This window comes from Oncorhynchus mykiss, chromosome 4, assembly GCF_057628025.1.
Source record: "Oncorhynchus mykiss isolate SJ-2025 chromosome 4, ASM5762802v1, whole genome shotgun sequence".
NCBI lineage: Eukaryota > Metazoa > Chordata > Actinopteri > Salmoniformes > Salmonidae > Oncorhynchus > Oncorhynchus mykiss.
The window spans coordinates 72,756,821-72,780,637 of NC_143025.1; the positions used below are offsets into that span (position 1 = coordinate 72,756,821).

General features: G+C 40.9%; 1 protein-coding gene across 4 annotated transcripts in view; it reads right to left on the reverse strand.

Annotated features, from left to right (window-relative positions):
• The window catches only part of LOC110521069 (protein EFR3 homolog B), a 61,571-nt gene extending 38,631 nt beyond the window's left edge, over positions 1 to 22,940 (reverse strand). The window contains exons 1-3 of one of the 4 annotated variants that reach the window (XM_036975954.2): positions 22,257 to 22,940; positions 21,433 to 21,582; positions 1,079 to 1,155 (exon numbers count right to left, since the gene is read on the reverse strand). In XM_036975954.2, coding sequence (XP_036831849.1) covers positions 1,079 to 1,155; positions 21,433 to 21,439 — 84 coding nt within the window. In that variant the 5' untranslated portion in view covers positions 21,440 to 21,582; positions 22,257 to 22,940. Of the gene's footprint in view, positions 1 to 1,078; positions 1,156 to 1,686; positions 4,480 to 16,554; positions 16,643 to 16,781; positions 17,062 to 20,001; positions 20,780 to 21,432; positions 21,583 to 22,256 lie in introns of those variants that run through there. The other 3 variants (XM_036975956.2, XM_036975952.2, XM_090232971.1) reach the window with 3 other exon arrangements.
• Between the last annotated feature and the right edge of the window lie 877 nt (positions 22,941 to 23,817).

Here is a 23,817-nt window from a genome sequence, read left to right on the forward strand (position 1 = left end):
CATGCGGCCATGCTCAAACTCTCGGTCACACCAACACACACCCCCTCCAGGTCAAACAGTCTGGGCTCAAGGACTAAAATCGTCCACTCCACAGTGTCTGGTGAGATAGCCTCTCATTTACATTTAGACTAGTAATGATCCAATAAAATAGAATGAACTTTGCTCACAGGAATTGCCTCCATTGTATATTGTATTTTGGTATTTTATTAGGATCCCCATTAGCTGTTGCAAAAGCAGCTACACTTCCTGGGGTCGACAAAACATAGTACAGAATGTCAATAGACAAGAACAGAACGACATACTTTTTATAAGGCTTGAACTACAAAATGTGTGGTAAAGCATTGAAAATAATACAAAGATAGAATGAAAAGTCATTACCAGACATAACTCTATATGATAAACACATTAACCTGACTTTGGTCTATTCTCCCTGACTCTGGATTTAGTGTCTGACTCAACGTTATCTGAAGACACTTTTTATCTCCCCTGCAGCCGTGTGAATGTTATCAGAGAGCTCTGGTTAGTCTCATACACACATTCCAGACACACTGTTAGTGTGAATGAGTGAATGATAGAGGGTTGTGGGTCAGTCCCTGGGTGAGGAGATTAGATTAGTTACAGTCTCTGTGTCGGGAGCGTAGAACCCAAAATTAGAAACAGACTGGTTTTTGGGGCATGCAGCACACAATTGACATGCACACGCAGCAGAGAAAGTGGGTCTCTGCGTTCTGAAATCAGATGTGTTGCTGGCAACAGATCTGACAGGTAGACTGGGCTATTTTTACAACGTTCACAAATAAATTAATTCAATCAAGTCATTCTCTTTCACAGATATGGTGATATATGTGGAATATCTTCAATAGTGACTTTCTTCTTTGTCCTTCATATTCTCTCATTGTGACAGGACCAGTGAAAGTAATTCAGAGGTTGCCTGCCAGGAATTCACTTGTCTGTCTGTCTGGTCTTTTCAGATCAGTGAAGATGAGAGGAGACCACTAGAAATATTGAAATGGCAAAAAGGTCACAGGATGTAGAGCACATTGCCACAGGAAACAGGAAGTGTCAGTTGAACTCTCACCTCTGGGTCCTCTGGGAAAATGTTGTCCACCAGTCTCTTGTAGCGGGGCCTCAGAGCCCCACAGCAACCACACACCCCTTCAGGAGAGAGGGAAGGAGATACGGAGAGTGGGTGAGTGAGCGAGTGAGAGATGACAGAAAGACGTATGAATTAATAAATCATGTTTGCAACTGCAGATACCTGACCATGATAAACCACCAATAAAATAAGTCCTCCTTCAAAGAGAGTTAGTGAGACTACAGTGAAAGCTCAGGTTGTTGCAGTGCTACATCAAGTCTGTCACCTAGTACACCTTAGTGTCAGCAGCATCCACCTCATGTTGACTGAAGAACACCGTTATTATTGACAAAGTTAAATAAGCCTTGCACAGCTCAAAGATTAATCAAATTTAGACATCCATCTACCCAGGGCTTGGGGGGGAGCGAGAGAGAACGAGAGAGAGAAAAAAAGCTTGGACACAACTACACAGCAGCAATACCAGTTTTTTCACACAGGCTGAGAAATAGATGCCTTTGTTCTAAGCTCCCTTTAAAAGAGGTCAGACATCTGAAGAATGTGGCCACAAAGGCATTGGAGCACAAAGACACACTGAGACGAGAAAGACTCACCAACATTTTTTTTGAAAGACATTGTACACACACATTATTTTTCTCTCGAAAAGACACAGTCACTCAGTGTGCGCACACACACAATCTATACATCACAGTCTCACAATTGACAACCTTGAGGAAAGTTGTGCAACACTGCGGAGGGAAGAAAGCTGTGAGAGCGAGAGAGACAGAAAGAGGCAGAGAGAGAGAAAGAGAGAGAGAACACGCTGGGAGCTGATTGGAGCAGAGAACTCGGCAGTGATGAGTCATAGGGCAGGGGCAGGCAACTAGATTCAGCCGCAGGGAGATTTTTTTCAGAGTGGATGGTCGGGGGGCCGGAACATAATTAATCCCAAAAATAAATTGTTATTTTCAAATACACCTTCATACCTTGATTACATTGAGACAAGATCTCATTTATTTTTTATTTGTGGGAATATTTGTGCACAGATTTCCTAAATTTAACTAATTCCTAGCTGAATTCCCCCCCCCCCCCCCCAAAAAAAAAAAAACTACAGGAAGGAACATTCCAGTCCACCTGGATAAACACAGCTGACTGACAATCGCCTGGAATTCATTCAAAGCATTACCACTGGTTAATATATACGCTGTCAAATAAATAGCCTTTCTAATTCATTTTTTTGAGAATCTGCAGTGAACTCTACATAGGAAGACTTCTGGGGAAGCAAGACAACCTTGAAATAAGCTTTTAACAATTTCAAATAGGCTTGCCTAACTGAATGAGAAAAAGATAGCTCCCAAAAATTTGAAGACAGTCAGGCTGTATACAGATCCTTCCTTCCCTTCCCTCATTCTATCCTTCCTAGTTTATTTTCTTCCTTTCATGAAGATCTCCTTGAACATTCCACCATATTGCTTTCACCTAGGCTACCCAATCATTATCAATTAATGGTTGTCAAATCATCATCAGCGATCACCTCATAGTGGAAAGGAGGAAGGATGCATTTCAAAATTACTCTCACTAGGCAACTGTTCTGTGTCTGTCTATCCCTCTGTCACATCTCTGAGGTGGTATCCTCAGTCATTCTAGCCTTGGGAGTTAAGATAAGATTTAGGCTTAGGGCCTCTGTCTGTGCGTCGGTCAGTAAAGTTTCTGTCATTGTGGTGTTAAACGCCCCCGTAAGGCTCTGCTAGCTGCAAGCAGCTGCTATCTCCAGCTCTCTATCTGCCCTCCCTGCTGCTATTCTTAGCTTTCCTCCTCTCCTCCATCACTTCCAACTCCAAATTACTCTTCTCCTCTCCTTTACACCCTCCATCCCTTCCTCGCCCGTCTTGGCTGGGGGCCCTGGAGTAGGAGTCACCACTGAATTAATGACTGCATCAGGGTCCCCGGTGAAGAAAGCAGGGAGGATTGAGGGATGGGTGGAGGTGGGTCCTGTGAGTGAGTCACTGAGAAGTGCTACTGTACATACGGCAAGTCTGTTCCCCGAGGAACAAACTTTGTGTGGAACACACACACACAGTGATATTACCAAAATATAATATCACGGTATTTAAAAAAAAAAAAAGATACTGTCATAACGTAAATAATATATGTTTTTGAATAATAAAACATTTGCTTTATGAGTAGTGAATGATCCCAGGGTCTCAACACATACATTCTAAGTGATTTCAATGAGTCTTTCTCCATTCTGATTGTTTTAAACTCTTCAATTTAACTTTAAGCAAAAGTACATTTCTGCGTTATCACTTTCTGCATTTCCTGCACTTATTTGAGAATTTCCACACTGCCATGTAGGGCTGCATGATATGGGAAAGCAACAATGTTGATGACAACAATGCTTTTTTCACTTTGCTTCTTAATATAAATCCACTAGTGCTCTGTAATTACACTATTGGTTTGTGTTTTTTTACATCTGAAAATTGTTAGTTTTGTATTTTCTTATCAAGTTGGACCTAATTTGTGTTAGCTGCTAATGCTAATCACTAGTTACACTTTTTTTTCCTACCCTGACACAATAACTACTCCCTGGCATTTTAATTCGTTGTCATGCCAAACAACTGTATTCAAAGAGCCCACTATTCTATAGAATTAGAATAATCATTCTATTTCCATGATTCCAACAGTTTACCCAAATGTTTTGCTCTAAATCGCAAGTCAAATCACAATTGCAACATTTGGTAAACAATAAGGCCTAGATTATAGCTGACCATGCAGACTGAACACAAGTGTCTGGTGATCGAGGAACAACAAATGCACTCCTTGAGTGACAGGGGGCGGGGCTAGGTCTGTGTGGAAAGTGGCTTGGAGAGAGAGAGAGAGCAGAGAGAGAGAGCAGAGAGAGAGGACTCAAGTAGCAGAGTATACTACAAAAATGGACGTTACACACTTTGTATCGCATTTAACAGACCAAACATTCGAATACCGTTACAGAAGATAAAGTAAAAACCCAAACCAGTCCGTGCATCAATACCGGTATATAGGAAAATACGGTATACCGCCCAGCCCTAGCTGTGTGTAAGGGTGTATGTGTGGAGGTTCATAGTTTGGTTGGGGGAAAAGGGTTGCACATTGGGGACTTCTGTTTTGTTGTTGAGGGGGGTGAATAAAAATGTGGTGAATAACAATTCTCTTGACAGCAGTGCAGCATATTGGTGGGTGCTGTACTGAACTAGCCTATTAAGGTGTGGGCTGGTTGGAGGCAGTACGGAAGTACGGAAGAGGGAACTAGGAATGGTAGAATCGTCAGGAGAGTATAGGGGGTAGATGCTAGATGGTAGTTGTGACATTGCAGCACAGCGAGGGGTCTCTGGCTGTCCATTCACCCTCACAGTAAACAGGTTTATTACAGCTCTGCGTACGTCATGTTCCTCTGCTCTCCTACACCAACACACACACACACACACACACACACCGAGAGCGAGACAAAAGAGAAAGCAAGAAAGGGGTGGAAAGTGCACAGCAAACTCCACAACTGTACAGCAGCCAGTCAGTCTAGGCCCGCGACCCCAGTTTGATATCTGAAAATTCTCGTGACCCCAACCAAGTGAATTTTATTTGGTAATTAACAGCCAATGTTTACTTTTTTATTTGGGGCTATGGAAGTCTTTCTGATGGTCTTCTCATCTCATACACATACTTTTAATGTGGGGCTATGACAGTCAATTGCAAATTAGTCTGACTTAATATATGTCTCACCACCACTAATGAGTTGGGTGTGCTTGATGCATATCGCGAGGAGCTTTTCAAAGTCAGATGGCGAGGTCGCACGTCATCCCTGCTGTCACATCCAACCTGGATCGATATTTGGTTTTAACGCAGACGATGGTGCTTTCAAAACAACTGGGAACTCAGAAAAATATAAGGTCAAACCATGACGTCAGTGATCTTCAAGTCAGAAAGTCGGAGCTCTAGAAGAATGGGAGAAACTCCTCAAATACAGTGTGTCAAGCTTATAGCAAGAAGACTCGAGGCTGTAATCACTGCCAAAGGTGATTCAACAAAAGTACTCAGTAAAGGGGACTGAATACTTATTTAAAATGTGATATATTTAAATGTTTTTCTTAATTTGCAAAAATGTCTAAAAACTTGTTTTTTGCTTTGTCATTATGGGGTATTGTATATACAATATACAATTATTTAATACATTTTAGAATAAGGCTGTATAACGTAACAAAATGAGGAAAAAAGGCATCTTAATACTTTCTGAATGAGCTGTATATGCAAGAAAGAAAAAAAAGAACAGTTTTTATAAATAGTTTCCTGATCATCCGTGTATATCTCGCAGATATAGGACATACACTTCAGAACAAACGTCCTTTAGATTTTCTGTTCCATGTCGTCAATCTGTTATTCAATAAATTTCTACGGGCTAATAGCAGTAATGCCAAATTAAATATTTTTTTAATACCTTAAGGGGTCTTAAAAATTCTACACCAAGTATCATAAGCTATTTGATATGACCATCTTAAAACAATTCCATATGTTAACCCCACCAGACGCACGCCATCAGTCCAGAAAAAAAGTCCCAAAAAAAAGCCAATTATTATGCTCACTTAGCTGTGCCTCACAAGTAATCAATCAATGTTGCTTCCTAAGTGGACAGTTTGATTTCACAGAAGTGTGATTGACTTGGAGTTACATTGTGTTGTTTAAGTGTTCCCTTTATTTTTTTGAGCAGTGATCTATATATAATATATATATATATAATATATATATTATATATATTATATATAAATATATAACATATATAATATATATATATATAATATATATACACAGTTGAAGTGGGAAGTTTACATACATTTAGGTTAAAGTGATTAAAACTCGTTTTTCAACCACTCCACAAATGTCTTGTTAACCTCTCTAGGGTAGGGGGCAGCATTCGGAATTTTGGATGAAAAGCATGCCCAAATTAAACGGCCTGCTACTTGGGCCCAGAACATATGATATGCATATAACTGGTGGAGTTGGATAGAAAACTCTAAAAAGTTTCCAAAACTGTTAAAATATGTCTGTGAGTATAACAGAACTGATTTGGCAGGCGAAAACCTGAGAAAAATACATTCAGGAAGTCGTTTTGGTTTTGTAGTTTTCTATTCAATGCCATTACAGTATCCATTGACTTAGGACTCAATTTACAGTTCCTATGCCTTCCACTAGATATCAACAGTCTTTAGAAATTGTTTCAGGCTTGTATTCTTATAAATGAGGGAGTAAGACCAGTCTGAATGAGTGGACCCTGACGTGTCACATAGCTTTTTCATGCGCAATCCCGAGTGCATTTCTTGTTTACCTTTTATATTGACAACGTTATTGTCCGGTTGAAATATTATAGATCATTTAGGCTAAAAACAACCTGAGGATTGAATATATTGGATATAAAAAGAGACTCAAACAAAAGGAACATTTATTGAGTAAATTAACATCTTCTGAGTGCCACCATATGAAGATCATCAAAGGTAAGGGATTAATTTGATCTCTATTTCTGAGTTTTGTAACGCTTCTGCTTGGCTGGTTACTGTTTGTAATAATTTGTCAACTGGGCTATGTTCTCAAATAATCGTAATGTATGCTTTCGCCGTAAAGCATTTTTTGAATCTGACACCGTGGTTGGATTCACAAGAAGTTAATCTTTAAACCTATGTAAAATATGTTTTGTTTTCTGAATTTTTATAAATTAGTATTTCTGTATTTGAATTTGGCGCTCTGCAATCTCACTGGATGTTGGCCAGATGGGACGCTAGCGTCCCACAAACCCTAGAGAGGTTGACAAACTATAGTTTTGGCAAGTCGGTTAGGACATCTACTATGTGCATGACACAAGTAATTTTTCCAACAATTGTTTACAGACAGATTATTTCACTGTATCACAATTCCAGTGGGTCAGAAGTTGACTGTGTCTTTAAACAACTTGGAAAATTCCAGAAAATTCTGTCATGGCTTTAGAAGCTTCTGATAGGCTAATTGGCATCATTTGAGTCAATTGGAGGTGTATCTGTGGATGTATTTCAAGGCATACCTTCAAATTGCCTCTTTACTTGACATCATGGGAAAATCAAAAGAAAGCCAAGACCTCAGAAAAGAAAATTGTAGACCTCCACAAGTCTGGTTCATCCTTGGGAGCAATTTCCAAATGCCTGAATGTACCATGTTCATCTGTAAAAACAATAGTACGCAAGTATAAACACCATGGGACCACGGAGCCGTCATACCGCCCAGGAAGGAGACACGGTCTGTCTCCTAGAGATGAACGTACTTTGCTGCGAAAAGTGCAAATCAATCCCAGAACAACAGCAAAGGACCTTGTGAAGATGCTGAAGGAAACAGGTACAAAAGTATTTATATCCACAGTAAAACAAGTCCTATATCGACATAACCTGAAAGGCCACTCAGCAAGGGAGAAGCAACTGCTCCAAAACCACCACAAAAAAGCCAGACTACGGTTTGCAACTGCACATGAGGACAAAGATCGTACTTTTTGGAGAAATGTCCTCTGGTCTGATGAAACAAAAATGTAACTATTTGGCCATAATGACCTTTGTTATGTTTGGAGGAAAAGGGGGGAGGCTTCAAGCCGAAGAACACCATCCCAACCGTGAAGCTCGGGGGTGGCATCATCATGTTGTGGGGGTGGTTTGCCGCAGAAGGGACTGGTGCACTTCACAAAATAGATGGCATCATGAGGTAGGAAAATTATGTGGATATATTGAAGCAACATCTCAAGACATCAGTCAGGAAGTTAAAGCTTGGTCACAAATGGGTCTTCCAAATGGACCCCAAGCATACTTCTAAAGTTGTGGCAAAATGGCTTAAGGACAACAAAGGCAAGGTACTGGAGTGGCCATCACAAAGCCCTGACCTCAATCCTATGGAAAATTTGTGGGCAGAACTGAAAAAGCTTGTGCGAGCACAAAGGCCTACAAACCTGACTCAGTTACACCAGCTCTGTCAGGAGGAATAGGCCAAAATTCACCCAACTTATTGTGGGAAGCTTGTGAAAGGCTACCCAAAACGTTTGACCCAAGATAAACAATTTAAAGGCAATGCTACCAAATACTAATTGAGTGCATGTAAACTTCTGACCCACTGGGAATGTGATGAAAGAAATAAAAGCTGAACTAAATCACTATTATTATTCTGACATTTCACATTCTTAAAATAAAGTGGTGATCCTAACAGACCTAAGACGGGGAATCTTTACTAGGATTAAATATCAGGAATTGTGAAAAACTGAGTTTAAATGTATTTGTATTAAGGTGTACGTAAACTTCCGACTTCAACTATATATATATATATATATATATATATATATATATATATATATATCAGTGCATTCTGATAAGTTGTTGTGCTGGTAGTTATGCATACTCCTCGTACTTTTCTCATTCGTGTGAGAAAGATTGAGGGGAGGTAGAGAGGAAAAGGGGGATAGAGAGAGCTGGAGAGGGGTTGAAAGAAGGATAGAGTGAGCGGGAACGAAGGAGACAAAAATAGACAAATGGAAGAAGAGAAAGAGAGAGACAAACCTAACCTAAAGAGAAATACATGGACTTAGTACAGACAGACAGGGAGGGAATGTCATCAACAGCTCTTCTCGTTGTCTTATCTGCACCTGCTGTCACAAAGCTGCTCTGTGTTTTTCCAAAGACACGTGGCCTGCAAATGTGAGCAAGTATACCCTAGTCCCCATCAGCACTTTATCCTGCTATCAATATCAGGAAATAGAGAGCTTTTAAATCTTTCCATGGCTGTGCGTGTGCGCGTACGTGCGTGTATGGTCTCCCAAAGCCTTATCCATCTGCTACTTCAACAGAACTGCTACTCACTCCCCTGCGTGAGATTGATTGCACTCTGCTATGTGTACGTCTTTAAAATGTGTGTGTGTCTGAAGTCGACCATGTGAACTGGAGTGGAGCTGGAGCGGAGCGTGCCCAATTTGACTGGAGCGTGGAGCGAGATTCCCAAAGGATGGAGCCTCAAGGCCGCTCCAATTTCACTCCAGTAGTGCTCACGTCACGAGCTCAGGCATGCCCACCCCAGCATGCATTTGTAGTCTACTTGTGTGCTGCTATGGCCCCTTGCTTTAGCTACTGTCATGGAGTTCACTAAATATTTTCATAAAGAAACTGATAAAACACACAGGTGCTAAATAAAGGTGACTTACAAAGATGAGGACCAAGAGCAAGAGAGGGAGTGCAGTGATGGTGTCCACAACTAAATAATCATTGTGGAATCTGAAAAGACACTCACCAAATCAAATGTTATTTGTCACAAGTGCCGAATGCAACTGGTGTAGACTAGAGGTCGACCGATTAATCGGAATGGCTGATTAATTAGTGCCGATTTCAAGTTTTCATAACCATCGGAAATCGGTACTTTTGGATGGCGACTTTGCCGATATACAGTGCCTTGCGAAATTATTCGGCCCCCTTGAACTTTGCGACCTTTTGCCACATTTCAGGCTTCAAACATAAAGATATAAAACTGTATTTTTTTGTGAAGAATCAACAACAAGTGGGACACAATCATGAAGTGGAACGACATTTATTGGATATTTCAAACTTTTTTAACAAATCAAAAACTGAAAAATTGGGCGTGCAAAATTATTCAGCCCCTTTACTTTCAGTGCAGCAAACTCTCTCCAGAAGTTCAGTGAGGATCTCTGAATGATCCAATGTTGACCTAAATGACTAATGATGATAAATACAATCCACCTGTGTGTAATCAAGTCTCCGTATAAATGCACCTGCACTGTGATAGTCTCAGAGGTCCGTTAAAAGCGCAGAGAGCATCATGAAGAACAAGGAACACACCAGGCAGGTCCGAGATACTGTTGTGAAGAAGTTTAAAGCCGGATTTGGATACAAAAAGATTTCCCAAGCTTTAAACATCCCAAGGAGCACTGTGCAAGCGATAATATTGAAATGGAAGGAGTATCAGACCACTGCAAATCTACCAAGACCTGGCCGTCCCTCTAAACTTTCAGCTCATACAAGGAGAAGACTGATCAGAGATGCAGCCAAGAGGCCCATGATCACTCTGGATGAACTGCAGAGATCTACAGCTGAGGTGGGAGACTCTGTCCATAGGACAACAATCAGTCGTATATTGCACAAATCTGACCTTTATGGAAGAGTGGCAAGAAGAAAGCCATTTCTTAAAGATATCCATAAAAAGTGTCGTTTAAAGTTTGCCACAAGCCACATGGGAGACACACCAAACATGTGGAAGAAGGTGCTCTGGTCAGATGAAACCAAAATTGAACTTTTTGGCAACAATGCAAAACGTTATGTTTGGCGTAAAAGCAACACAGCTGAACACACCATCCCCACTGTCAAACATGGTGGTGGCAGCATCATGGTTTGGGCCTGCTTTTCTTCAGCAGGGACAGGGAAGATGGTTAAAATTGATGGAAGATGGATGGAGCCAAATACAGGACCATTCTGTAAGAAAACCTGATGGAGTCTGCAAAAGACCTGAGACTGGGACGGAGATTTGTCTTCCAACAAGACAATGATCCAAAACATAAAGCAAAATCTACAATGGAATGGTTCAAAAATAAACATATTCAGGTGTTAGAATGGCCAAGTCAAAGTCCAGACCTGAATCCAATCGAGAATCTGTGGAAAGAACTGAAAACTGCTGTTCACAAATGCTCTCCATCCAACCTCACTGAGCTCGAGCTGTTTTGCAAGGAGGAATGGGAAAAAAAATTCAGTCTCTCGATGTGCAAAACTGATAGAGACATACCCCAAGCGACTTACAGCTGTAATCGCAGCAAAATGTGGCGCTACAAAGTATTAACTTAAGGGGGCTGAATAAGTTTGCACGCCCAATTTTTCAGTTTTTGATTTGTTAAAAAAGTTTGAAATATCCAATAAATGTCGTTCCACTTCATGATTGTGTCCCACTTGTTGTTGAATCTTCACAAAAAAATACAGTTTTATATCTATGTTTGAAGCCTGAAATGTGGCAAAAGGTCGCAAAGTTCAAGGGGGCCGAATACTTTCGCAAGGCACTGTATATATATTTTTTTTACACCTTTATTTAACTAGGCAAGTCAGTTAACTTCTTACGGCTGGGGGGCAGTATTGAGTAGCTTGGATGAATAAAATTGCCCAAACTAAATGGCCTGCTCCTCAGTCTCAGTTGCTAATATATGCATATTATTATTAGTATTGAATAGAATAGAAAACACTCTAAAGTTTCCAAAACTGTCAAAATATTGTCTGTGAGTATAACAGAACTGATATTGCAGGCGAAACCCTGAGGAAAATCAAACCAGGAAATGGCTTCTATTTTGAAAACTCCATGTTCCATAGCCTGCCTTTGCTCCATTTAAAAGGGATATCAACCAGATTCCTTTTCATACCGCTTCCTCAAGGTGTCAGTCTTTAGACATAGTTTCAGGCTTTTATTTAGAAAAATGAGCGAGAACGATAACATTGCGTCATTGTATGGCTGGGTGCCAGCAGCGTTTTGTATGCGTAACAGAGTTTGGGCTGCCATTGCCTTTCCCTCTCCTACTGATAAAGACAGTTGAAGGTTGATATATTATCAATTATATATTTTAAAAAACAACCTGAGGATTGATTATAAAAAACGTTTGATATGTTTCTGTGGACATTATGGAAACTATTTGGAATTTGTCTGCGTTGTTGTGACCACTCTTTCCTGTGGATTTCTGAACATAACGCGCCAAACAAACTGAGGTATTTTGGGTATAAAAATAATCTTTATGGAACAAAAGGAACAGTTGTGTAACTGGGAGTTGTGAGTGAAAACATCCGAAGATCAAAAGGTAAACGAATAATTTGATTGCTTTTCTGATTTGTGACCAAGCTACTTGATGCTAAGTGTACATAATGCTTTGTCGAGCGATCGATAAACTTACAAACGCTTGTATTGCTTTCGCTGTAAAGCATATTTTCAAAATCTGACACGACAGGTGGATTAACAAAAGGCTAAGCTGTATTTTCCTATATTGCACTTGTGATTTCATGAATATAAATATTTTTAGTAATATTGTTTGAATGTGGCGCGATGCAATTCAGCGGTCGTTGATGACAATTATCCCGTTAACTTGTTATGGCTGCAATCCCGTTAACAACACATTCTTATTTTCAATGACGGCCTAGGAACGGTGCCTTGTTCAGGGGCAGAACGACAGATTTTTACCTTGTCAGCTCAGACTTGGAGTAGTTGTTCCCCTTGCTCTGCATGGGTAATGCTGCTTCGAGGGTGGCCCAAAAAAATAGATCTCTGAAATGTTTCATTAATTTTCTTTCTATTATCTGTATAACATAATAGATTTTGGTCCAATAGGCCTGGCCCATTCCCACATTCAAGGAGCTTTCCGTTTTGATTAGGTTTTGCCTAAAAACCTTTAGGCCTACGTATAATTATTATAATTGTTTTTCCTTCTCCGCATCTCTGCCCAGAAAAAGGGTGTTTAGCATCCCCAGTGGCTCTGCCAGTGTAGAGAGGATATTCTTGTCTGGAGAGCTTGCCTGCTCTCCAGACACCATTGCATGAGCATGAAGCCACAGACTGGCCAAACTCGTGTTTCTAAAGATGAATTCAAAAAAAGTCATTTTTTTGTTTAAATTGTATTTAATTCTAAGTCACAGCGTACAGTATATGCACAATTTATGGAATGATTTAATACAATGAAATGTTTAAATGCTGTGCGCTTTAGGTCCCTACCAGCCTATTGTGTCGCACTCGCAAGTGCTTCAATGTATTTCTTTGCAGGCTATAGCCTTGAAAGAATAGACAGACAATTTATTTTCGTTCCTTAGGCTCCCTGTCTGGCTCCTGAGCAATTTAGAGTGTTTATATGCGGTTTAATATGAATATGTAGCCAATTTGAAATTATGTTCGCTTCTTAAAAATTCACTTTTTCATGTTTATTCAAATACTTTTCATTCAAATCCACATGGTTTGGTTTCAATACTTAAAAATCAACTGGTAGGTCCAGGTAGTCACAAAAATAGATGGGTGTTGGTTAAACTGTGATTTTATTGAATGGAGCGCATTTTTTTTCCTGTGAGTTTCTTTTCCTGTGAGAGCGGAACAGTTTTTAGCAGAGCAGTAAGAAAGGACATGGAGCACCAGAGCAGAGCAATGAGCGGGATTTCCAACCGCTCACATGGTCTGGTGTGAAGTAAGTGTGTGTGTGTGTGTGTGTGTGTGGCAGGCCCATGTCCTGAGAAGTATCGTGACCAAATGACGTCATCACACACTCCCTACCTACTGTGCTCAGCACGCTTCACTGTAACCAGTGCATACTGCAAAGATAATCCAGCCCATTATTGTATGCTACATGCACAGCAATCATATACACACTCTGTACTCTGCTCACCATGATGGTTAAAAGCGGGGAGCCTTCAGGGCCATTACATAAGGGGGGGGGGGGGGTAGAGAGAGAGCGAGAGAGAGAGAGAGAGAGACACACACCACTTCTTGCTATTTTTATCAGCACAGAGAGCAACCAAACGTCACTAAATCTACAGCCCCACCCAGACACAGACCAAGTAGAGGAGAGTATAATGGTCTGTAGCTCCAGTCTCTGTTAAAGTCATTAATAGGAAATAGAGAGAGTGCCATTGAGTGCCACTCAGGCCACACAGACAGACACAGAAACACGAGAGCCTCCGTCACCGTTTGACATAGACTTCCGTGTGACTTTTGACATTAAATCGATCAAAGTCTGCTGCTGGAAAAACTTGTGTTATGGCGTTACACCCACTGCTATATTGTGGATAAAGAGTTACTTGTCTAACAGAACACAGAGGGTGTTCTTTAATGGAAGTCTCTCAAATATAATCCAGTTGGAATTGGGAATTCCCCGGGGCAGCTGTTTATGTCCCTTTCTTTTTTCAATTTTTACTAATGACATGCCACTGACTTTGAGTAAAGCCAGAGTGTCTATGTATGCAGATGACTCAACACTATACACGTCAGCTACTACAGCGACTGAAATGACTGCAACACTCAAAGAGCTGCAGTTAGTTTCAGAGTGGGTGGCAAGGAATAAGTTAGCCCTAAATATTTCTAAAACTAAAAGCATTGTATTTGGAACAAAACTCACTAAACCCTTAAACCTCAACTAAATATTGTAATAAATAATGTGGAAATTGAGCAAGTTCAGATGACTAAACTGCTTGGAGTAACCCTAGATTGTAAACTGTCATGGTCAAAATATATTGATGCAGTAGTAGCTAAGATAGGGAGGGATAAGTCTGTCTATAATAAAGCGATGCTCTCCCTCCTTAATAACACTATCAACAAGGCAGGTCCTACAGGCCCTAGATTTGTCGCACCTTGCCTACTGTTCAGTCGTGTGGTCAGGTGACACAAAAAGGACTTAGCCAATTGCAATTGGCTCAGAACAGGGCAGCACGGCTGGCCCTTGGATGTTCACAGAGAGCTAATATTAATAATATGCATGTCAATCTCTCCTGGCTGAATGTTGCGGAGAGACTCTTCATCACTACTTTTATTTATGAGAGGTATTGACATGTTGAATGGGCCGAGCTGTCTGTCTAAACTACTGGCACACAACTCGGACACCATGCATACCCAACAAGAGGTCTTTTCACAGTCCCCAAGTCCAGAACAGACTATGGGAGGCACACAGGACTACATGGAACTCTATTCCACATCAAGTAACTGACGCAAGCAGTACATTTAGATATAAAAAAACCCTAACCCTGAGGGGACTGTGAAGCAACACAAACATTGGAGCACACACACACACGGGTTTAGTGCTGTAGATATGTGGTAGAGTAGGGGCCTGAGGGCACCCAGTGTGTTGTGAAATCTGTGAATGCATTGTAATGTTTTTAAAATTGTATAAACTGCCTTAATTGTGCTGGACCCCAGTAAGAGTAGCTGCTGCTTTGGTAGCAGCTAATGGGGATCCATAATAAATGCAACATACTATCACTAGCAGACATTTCCACAGCCAAACACACACACACACACCCCGATCGTAAAGAAGATCACGGAACATACTGCACACCTCCAATTCATTGAACGTGTCAAATGCTGTGTGGGTGAGAGAAAACATGCTGGATGAGCACAGCTAAACACGACACAATATCATTAGGCTATATGTACGTCATTCATCATACCTATCAGTTAAACTATGTACCTTCGGACCTGCATGAACATGATCCATACAGATCTATAGTGTACAGTAATGCACTGAACTGAATGTGAGCTCAAAGACTCAGCATGCGGCATTCATACCACAGCTGAATGAATGGCAGCATATTGAAGCACTATAGGAAAGAATGAAAAACATCCTGTATTATCTAAATTAACAGTGGATAGCCATTCATTTAGCTAATGGACCAACATCAATACAGTGATTTATCTCAATAAACAACAGCCTCCTGGAACATAACAACCTCCACACACACACACGTCAATAGCCAGTGTGTGTGGTTGAACGGCAAAATTACATAGCAGTACAGCTAGTAGGGCATGGAAATTGCCAGGGACCTAAAGATTCGATATTATCATGATACGATATGTATTGTGATTCTCATGAATCGCAATTCGATACTGCGATTTCATTGAGATTCGATGTTCCAAACACATTGCTCACCATGTCTGTTGCAGAGGGACAAGAGAGCATGAGAAAACAAGTTGTATTCATCAGTCAGGGAAATACATAAAAGTGCAAACTATTTAAAAAAGAAGATGGAGAACAAGCTCTAGGATGAATAATACCAGAGTTTTAACGCAGGTACAGCAGACTAGCGCTAGCTAGCGCTCATATACATATATATTTTAGTTATTTTTTTATTATATTTTTTTAATCAATACTTGGAGTCAAAGTACCAATATAATATTGTCCAAAAATAATATTGAGATAGGTAACTATGCATTTTTTCCCTGATCGTTCAACAGGGTTGACTGTGTTAGGCTATTACACACACACACACACACACACACACATGTATTAGGCTAGTGCATTAAGAGTGTGTATCACACACATATTGATGTGCCCACACAAACATGTCAATATACCATAGAGGACCAGCAGACGTATACAACTTCAGGGACAGTATAAGAAGATGACGATAAGCAGCAACTTACATAGTTCACCTAGAACGTACATGATCAGACACAGCTGGACACCTCTTCAGTACCACCACAACACTACAGTTAACGCTATTAGAGTACCATATTTTATACAGTTCCATATGCATACAAGTCACATACAAGTCACATACTAGTCTACATGCATAAAATACCATAGACTGTCCAGAGCAGTGACCATCACTGGGAAGATAAGAAACCATGGATTTTAGAGAATGTAGGAAAACTGGCTCAACGGAGGATGATTGACATTGCGCAGGAGCACACACACACACACACAGAGAGAAAAGGATACTTAGCATTCTTACCATACATCGATCACGATGCTGACGCGTTTCACTATCTGCCTGCAGCTTCTCTGATGCGGTCACGGATAGTCACACGCACACACACACACTGCTGTGCAAACAAGACACCGAAAAATACACACACACAGTGTTCTTTGGGATTAATACATAGGTGCACGGTCATATACACACACAGTCTTGTAGGCACACAAGCTTGCTCCCTGCAATAAAAATGAACACACACATACGCTGTACGAGAAGGCTGACAGACAGCATCAGCGAGAAGCGTGTTGCGATGACCTTGTATTTTCCCGTTTGCGCTCCCAATCGCTCAGTCTCAAGAGAATGACGCTGATTTCACACACACGCACACACACCTCCTATCCAATCACAATTCACACACAAGAGAGCGAGAGAGAGAGAGGGGTGGGGGGGACAGCTCTGCACCTACAGGGGCTGTGAGGAAGAAACCCTCCACCCACTCACTCTTCAGCTCCCTTGCTCTCCCTCGCTCCCTCTCTCCACCCTCTGCCTGCATCACCCCCCTCATCCACCATCAGTCTTCCCATTTCCTCATTTACAGAAACCCAGCTTAAAACCCCAAAGAGCAAGCAATGCAAATGTAGAAGCAACGCAGATAGTCTATTATTGAACATGCAACTCCTGTAATGAAGCCGCTAATAAAACGTCCTTTTCAAACATTTACCAAAACGCAATTCTCAGGAAAACACAGTTGTAAACAGAACACCTAACGCGAGCGGTTCTGGGATAGAGATGAACATCTTCCTTAGGGATCTCATAGCAACAATTAGGATGGGTTGCTAATATGACTAGGATTGTGCCTTTGGCTTCTGGACAACGTAAGAAAGTTTATATGAAAACCAATCAATTTTATTTTTAGAATAATTGCTTCCACGTTTCTATGGTTGGATTTTGACTAGACTACTTTGAAGCAAGATAAGACAAGCCTCATCATTTGAAGTGTTCAGGTTTCAGACAATTATACTGCCTCAAGCTGACATTGTAGTGGTTGGTGACGCGCTGACTGCCTGCCTATCATCGTCTATAACCCATGGCGCTCTTTAATTACAAGTTCAGATAGAGAAATAAAAATAGTAGCACTTTTTAAAATTGTGGCCATCAAAACAGTAAACACGGGATTGCATTTAGAATTGTTATTTTTTGCGTATTGACTGGGCTTATAAAAGCACGTTTTACTCAATTACCAGCTTTGTGAGGAGCTACTCTCACGCTGTCTGACATGTGGTAGGCTATTCCGCTCCTCAAACTAGGCTCTGCATGCTGTGCGTGTGTGATTAACAAAATACATGAAGACTAGGGATGCACGATATATCAGTGAAAATGTCAAAATCGGACGATATTAGCTAAAAATGCCAACATCAGTATCGGCCGATGTCTAGTTTAATGCCCCGATGTGCAAAACCAATGTCAAAGCTGACGTGCATACCTATATAACGTATGTAATGACGGCACATAAAATTTTGCGCTATATGTGCAACACAGCATTCCTAACCTAGCCCACAATGTCTGCTGTGTGGATCGAGCAGTCAACAAGTCGAGGGGTCATTTGAAAGAGGAACAAAATTTCAGCGAGCCAACTCAAAGGTGAAATCGATTAAAGCCAAGAATAATGGAATACATTGCGCTTGACAATCTACCGTTCTCTGTCGTGGGTGATGTTGGCTTTCGCCGACTGGTCGAGCACCGGTACACACCACCAAGTGCGCTGTTTCAGATGTTGCCCTACCGGAGTTACACAGTAATTGCGTCACTGCTATTAGCTTCATGACATACAGTGGGGCAAAAAAGTATTTAGTCAGCCACCAATTGTGCAAGTTCTCCCACTTAAAAAGATGAGAGAGGCCTGTAATTTTCATCATAGGTACACTTCAACTATGACAGACAAAATGAGAAAAAAAATCCAGAAAATCACATTGTAGTATTTTTTATGAATTTATTTACAAATTATGGTGGAAAATAAGTATACCAAGGAATTCCGTTTGGGTTTTTGCGTGTCAAAAAATATACAGTAGCACTGTCAAAGCTGTACAAAAAAGTCTGCAAAAAAGCAACACTGGCCACGAACGATGTGTTTATAATACTGCGTTGGTAATAAAGCATAATTTGTTTGACCGCAACTCCTGGGGTAGCTAGCTTTAGCTTGGTACCTAGCTAGCACCAATATAACCAGCCTGAAAACAATGACCAGTAGAACCTGCAGTCATTTTCATTATTCTTAGCAATGATTTAGGAATCCTGCAATGATTTAGGAATCCTGCAATGATTTAGGAATACGTAAATGCCAACAAAATGACTTTTTTAACTAGGCAAGTCAGTTAAGAACAAATTCCTATTTACAATGATGGCCCGGACGAAGCTGGGCCAATTGTGCGCCGCACTATGGGACTCCCAATCACGGCCGGATGTGATACAGCCTGGATTCAAACCAGGGACTGTAGTGACGCCTCTTGCACTGAGATGCAGTGCCTTAGACCGCTGGGTCCGTGTGTGTGTTAACTATACTAGAATGCTTAAAAGGCCATTCAAATTGTGAATAGCGGTATCGTTTTTTTTGGCAAGGCTATCGGTCAAAAACGTCATATTGGTGCATCACTAATGAGGACTAATGAAAATACACATTCGCCAATTTAATTCCACTAAATTATGAAAATTAACCTATAGACCGATAAGCATGACCAATCAAATGTATTTTGGGCGGTTAACCGACTAACATGCTTTTTACATTTATATCACAAACCATTTTTTTTTTTTTAAATCAATATGATGAAAGTGGCCATTTTAAGCATTTGAAGACCTACAGCATAGTCCTTATAGTGTACCCTCAAATATGGAGTGTCTAGACTCTGAAATACTATTTTTCAAATACATTAGTATGAATGTCTCAAAACGATCCTTTTTGATTTTTTTTTTACATTATATTGTTTGAAACAATATACTCTTCAGACACACAACATTTCCAGAGTTGCTCTCTGGTTCTTTTAATGATATGACCCATTTTTCTTTTACATAGAAATGTATATTATAGGTTATAAACCAATCACAGCCCTGCTTTAGGATTGTACATTCAGCAAACCACCAGCACAGGGAGTTCCCTTTGAATCCATTCACTGTGTTGGTGGTGCTCATAAAATGGATCAGAACTTCAAAATTAGCAGAGCACCCACTATGGAAATGTGATGTACTTGTAGAGTATACTGTTCCAAACAATACGTCTTAAGATGAACAGATTCAAAAAGGGTAATTGAGATATATTAATATTGTACTTGATTTTTTTTTTTTAACTGCACAGGTAAACGAGTGTGAGTGTGGAAAAATGCTGAGCCACAGTGAAACAAAAAGACAGTTGTAGGAAGAGAGAAGTGGGAAGAAACTAGAGGAACAGAGAAACAGACACAGAGAGTACGAGGCGGAGATGGGACCTCTTACCCCTGCCAACGCGATGATCCAGGAGGAAACGACAGTCCAGTGTCAGCCTCCGAGAGGCCGGGACATCGGGCACAGGCAGGGGCATGGTGGGTACACACACACACACCGGCTCACACACACTCAAGCACACAGCTAGTCTCTCACACACAGAAGCAAATTCTCGCACAAAAACACACACTGATACGCTGGAACACATACAAACACATAGGCTAGGCTATATAAAATCAAGTTCCAATGACAAGACAAAAAAATTACTCTAGTCTTGCATACAAATCAGTCCTGTCGTAAATCTACACAACCGCTCAGAGCCTCAAACAAGCCTGACAACACTAACTAAAGACTGTTCATTTCTTAACACAGAAACACACATATCCATAACCCACCTTGTCAAATCCTTAACACATGGATTGACCACAAACAACACGCCCTTCACACATACGCACCAGCTTAAACCTCAGCAACAAAACACCACACACACACACCCTCCATACAGCTCCAACCAATGTGAAGAATTTCACAGACACACAGTCACACAGCCCTTATGGCCTCTGCCGAAGACAACTTGTGTCTCCCTCAGAGTCTCTGTCCTGTGTTTCTTCTTCAGCTAGTGGAGGAGCTAACAGAGAACAGCCTGGGTGCCTTGGCTTTCAGTGCACTATGAGATTAGCGATTAGCCCCTTCTATAGCTGCTCTGCCTCCCTTTCTATCCCTCTCTCATTAATAAACATCTCACTAACACAATGGGCTTCACTATCCACCCTCTGTCTCTCTGTGTGAGAAAGAGAGGGAGGGAGAGAGAACAAGCTGCATTGCTTGCTGTTTGGGGTTTTAGGATGGGTTTCTGTATAGCACTGTGACATCTGCTGATTAAAAAAATGAGGCCATTTTTACATTTAACTAGGCAAGTCAGTTAAGAACAAATTATTATTTACAATGACGGCCTACAGGGGAAAAGTGGGTTAACTGCCTTGTTCAGGGACAGAACGACATATTTTTACCTTGTCAGCTCGGGGATTCGATCTAGCAACATTTTGGATGGCCCAATGCTCTAACCGCTAGGCTACCTGCCGCCCCTCTAATAAATACATTTGATTGACTGATCAGAGAGGCAGCCTTTCAGCTACTTGGCAAGAGGTTTGCCAGCAGACACCAATGCTGGGGAAACGTCTGGAAACGTATATTTTCATACACTGAACCTGGACACACTCAAGACACAAATACATACACACTAGTACACAGACAACCTATCACATAGGAGGGACAGGGGCACCTCCTTGAGTGATTCACTGAAGACTTTGATTAAGCAGCTCAGGGACTTTTCAGCCTCTGCAGCAGTTCAGCTTAGAAATGACCTCCACTGCATTCAGGATGCATAACCCTCTTGTGTACTACAGTATTAAAGCTATTCGGGAAATTGCAGATATTGCTTACCTGTCATATTCAATATTCGTCACCAGGCGTCGTTGTTCTCTACGAGCTGGTTCTGTCTAATCCAGTGTAGAGGTTTAGTTGGGAGAGACCCCCAAAGTAATGCTTTTCCGGGGGCAGACACAAAAGGAAAACCGCAGGTTATCCTTAGGCCTGTGAAAAATGTTGTTAGGTTAGCTTGTAGCTAGGTTGTACAGTTGGCACATTAGGCAACTACTGTAAGGAAATTATTGTTAAACATTGGCTAGATGACAATCTGCCTTCTCTGTCTCTGTTCATAGGCTGTTTATACATGCAAATTCTCACTGATGAACTGTCAGCTAAGCTAGCTAACTGGTAACGTTAACCCATGTGTAGCTAGCTAGCATTTTAACAAGTAGGCTGGCCAGCTAGCTAGATTATGATTAACTATAACCAACCACTTTATTAGCTAGCTATCTGACAGCATATTCGCTTGCAAAACAATTAACGTGAGATAGCTAACATATATTGACACATACGCTAGCTAGATGCTGCTGCTAGCCATCATGTCAGTTAGCTAATAATTTCCCCTCTTAACACCAAGTAACTAGTTAATATCAAAGACTGTACAGTAGGTTTGGAAACTCTGCTAATATTGTTAACGTCAATTTGCAAGCACCACGTTATTTTAGCAGTAGTTTGCTTAGCTTGCCACAACAACAGCATTCACACATTTGGTTAGCTAGGTAACGTTAGCTAGTTAATAACCTTAGCTAGTTAATAACGTTAGCTCGAGCTGGCTCATTGAATCACTCAAAGACAACTACAATTGTGAATGAAGAATTGGTCGTAAAAAACGCTCTTACCGTGGGTTGACTTGAGATCATGAAATTGATGATTCGCCGAAAAGTATCCCTAACTTGCTGTCCAGCTGGGTTGTCTATCTTGCTAGCTAGCTACCGTCTTAAACCCCCCGTAGCCTGAATTTGAAGAAGGGTCCACCCAGTTCATCGTGTCAAAATGTTCAGTCAGATTCTGTCCCGTCCTTTCCCCAAAACGCTACGCACGCCCGAGCTTACTGTGCAAGAACAACATGCACTTATTGGAGCAGTATCCTCGACATTCTTGACAGATGTTTTCAAGCCATAAATTACTTTTTACAACAAAAGTGTAAGCTACATTGATAATAATGTAGATATTTAGCTAGCTGTATTATCCTGCAGCCTAACTAAGCATATTATTCGTTAGCTTTTTCTTGAACTTCTATAATTGTCTATCATAATATTTAGGATAAGAAAAATGCAATTGCTTTAGTTAATCTAATATGTATTTGGGCTAAACAAATAAAATGTGTATATGTCTGACTATGGAATGAATACTGAAGTACTGTATCTTCACTGGACCTTGGATGATGCACCACCTCACTAATGGTACATTGATTGTTATTCCAGCTGGGGGCAGTAGTGGGTTCAGCTGCTGCTGCGGCTGTACTGCGGCGTTGCGCTGCTGCGGCTGCTGCTGCGCGCGGTTGCTGTTGCGCTGCTTCTTCTTCTTTCGCTTAATAGCGTTTGCAACAATTATATGTTCATTCCGCCACCTACAGTACAGGTGGATAATAAGGATCCAAAAAGGAAAAAAATGCGGGGTAAAAATATCGAATACATTTTTTTAAAGTCCATACAAACTATCAGTAACGAAATGTTAATTCATCTAAATCAGCCTGCTTTTCAGTTTTAATCAGGTCCCTACACAGGCTCAGGATCCTGGGATGGCGGGTGTAATATTTGTGTTTTGGAGAAAATTACAGGGAGTAATTACCGGGAGACGGGAGTACAGTTTATTGTCGTTTAGTAAGATCATTTCGTGCCCTACAGCTCCCGGGCCAATAGCGCGCATGTGCACTTCTATTAGGCGTTGTAACATAATACTGCCTTAATACATTACTGCTTAGTAACAGCATAGTAACTAATATAGACAGATATAGATAACCAATACTACACTCCTCCTCCATAACTTTTAACTTCCAGAGAACAAGGGAAATACATTAGGGAAATACTAATGCAATATCTGAACAATGCATTCATAAGCATTTCTCAACTACTGGGTTGAAGCAGATTTTCCAGAGCCCAGCACAAATCCAGGGGATTATTCTACCCGGAAGATAGATTTTGTACTAATAACTAGCCCAGGTAATGTCCTTTTTCTTTCCTTTTATTAAAATGAAGGTTTAATAAAAACATGTTTAAAGTGTTTGTTTTACTGTTCGTTACCTCCTGAAATAGCTCAATTCACAGGTCAAGCTTTTGAGGTGCCCTTCACTGTCGAACAGGATATCTCCGCTCCTCCTGGGCTTCCGGTGGTGGGCCAGGTTCGGGTGGAAGGTCAGGCTCTGTCTCCCCCGTATGTCCACAGTCAGGAGAATAGTCC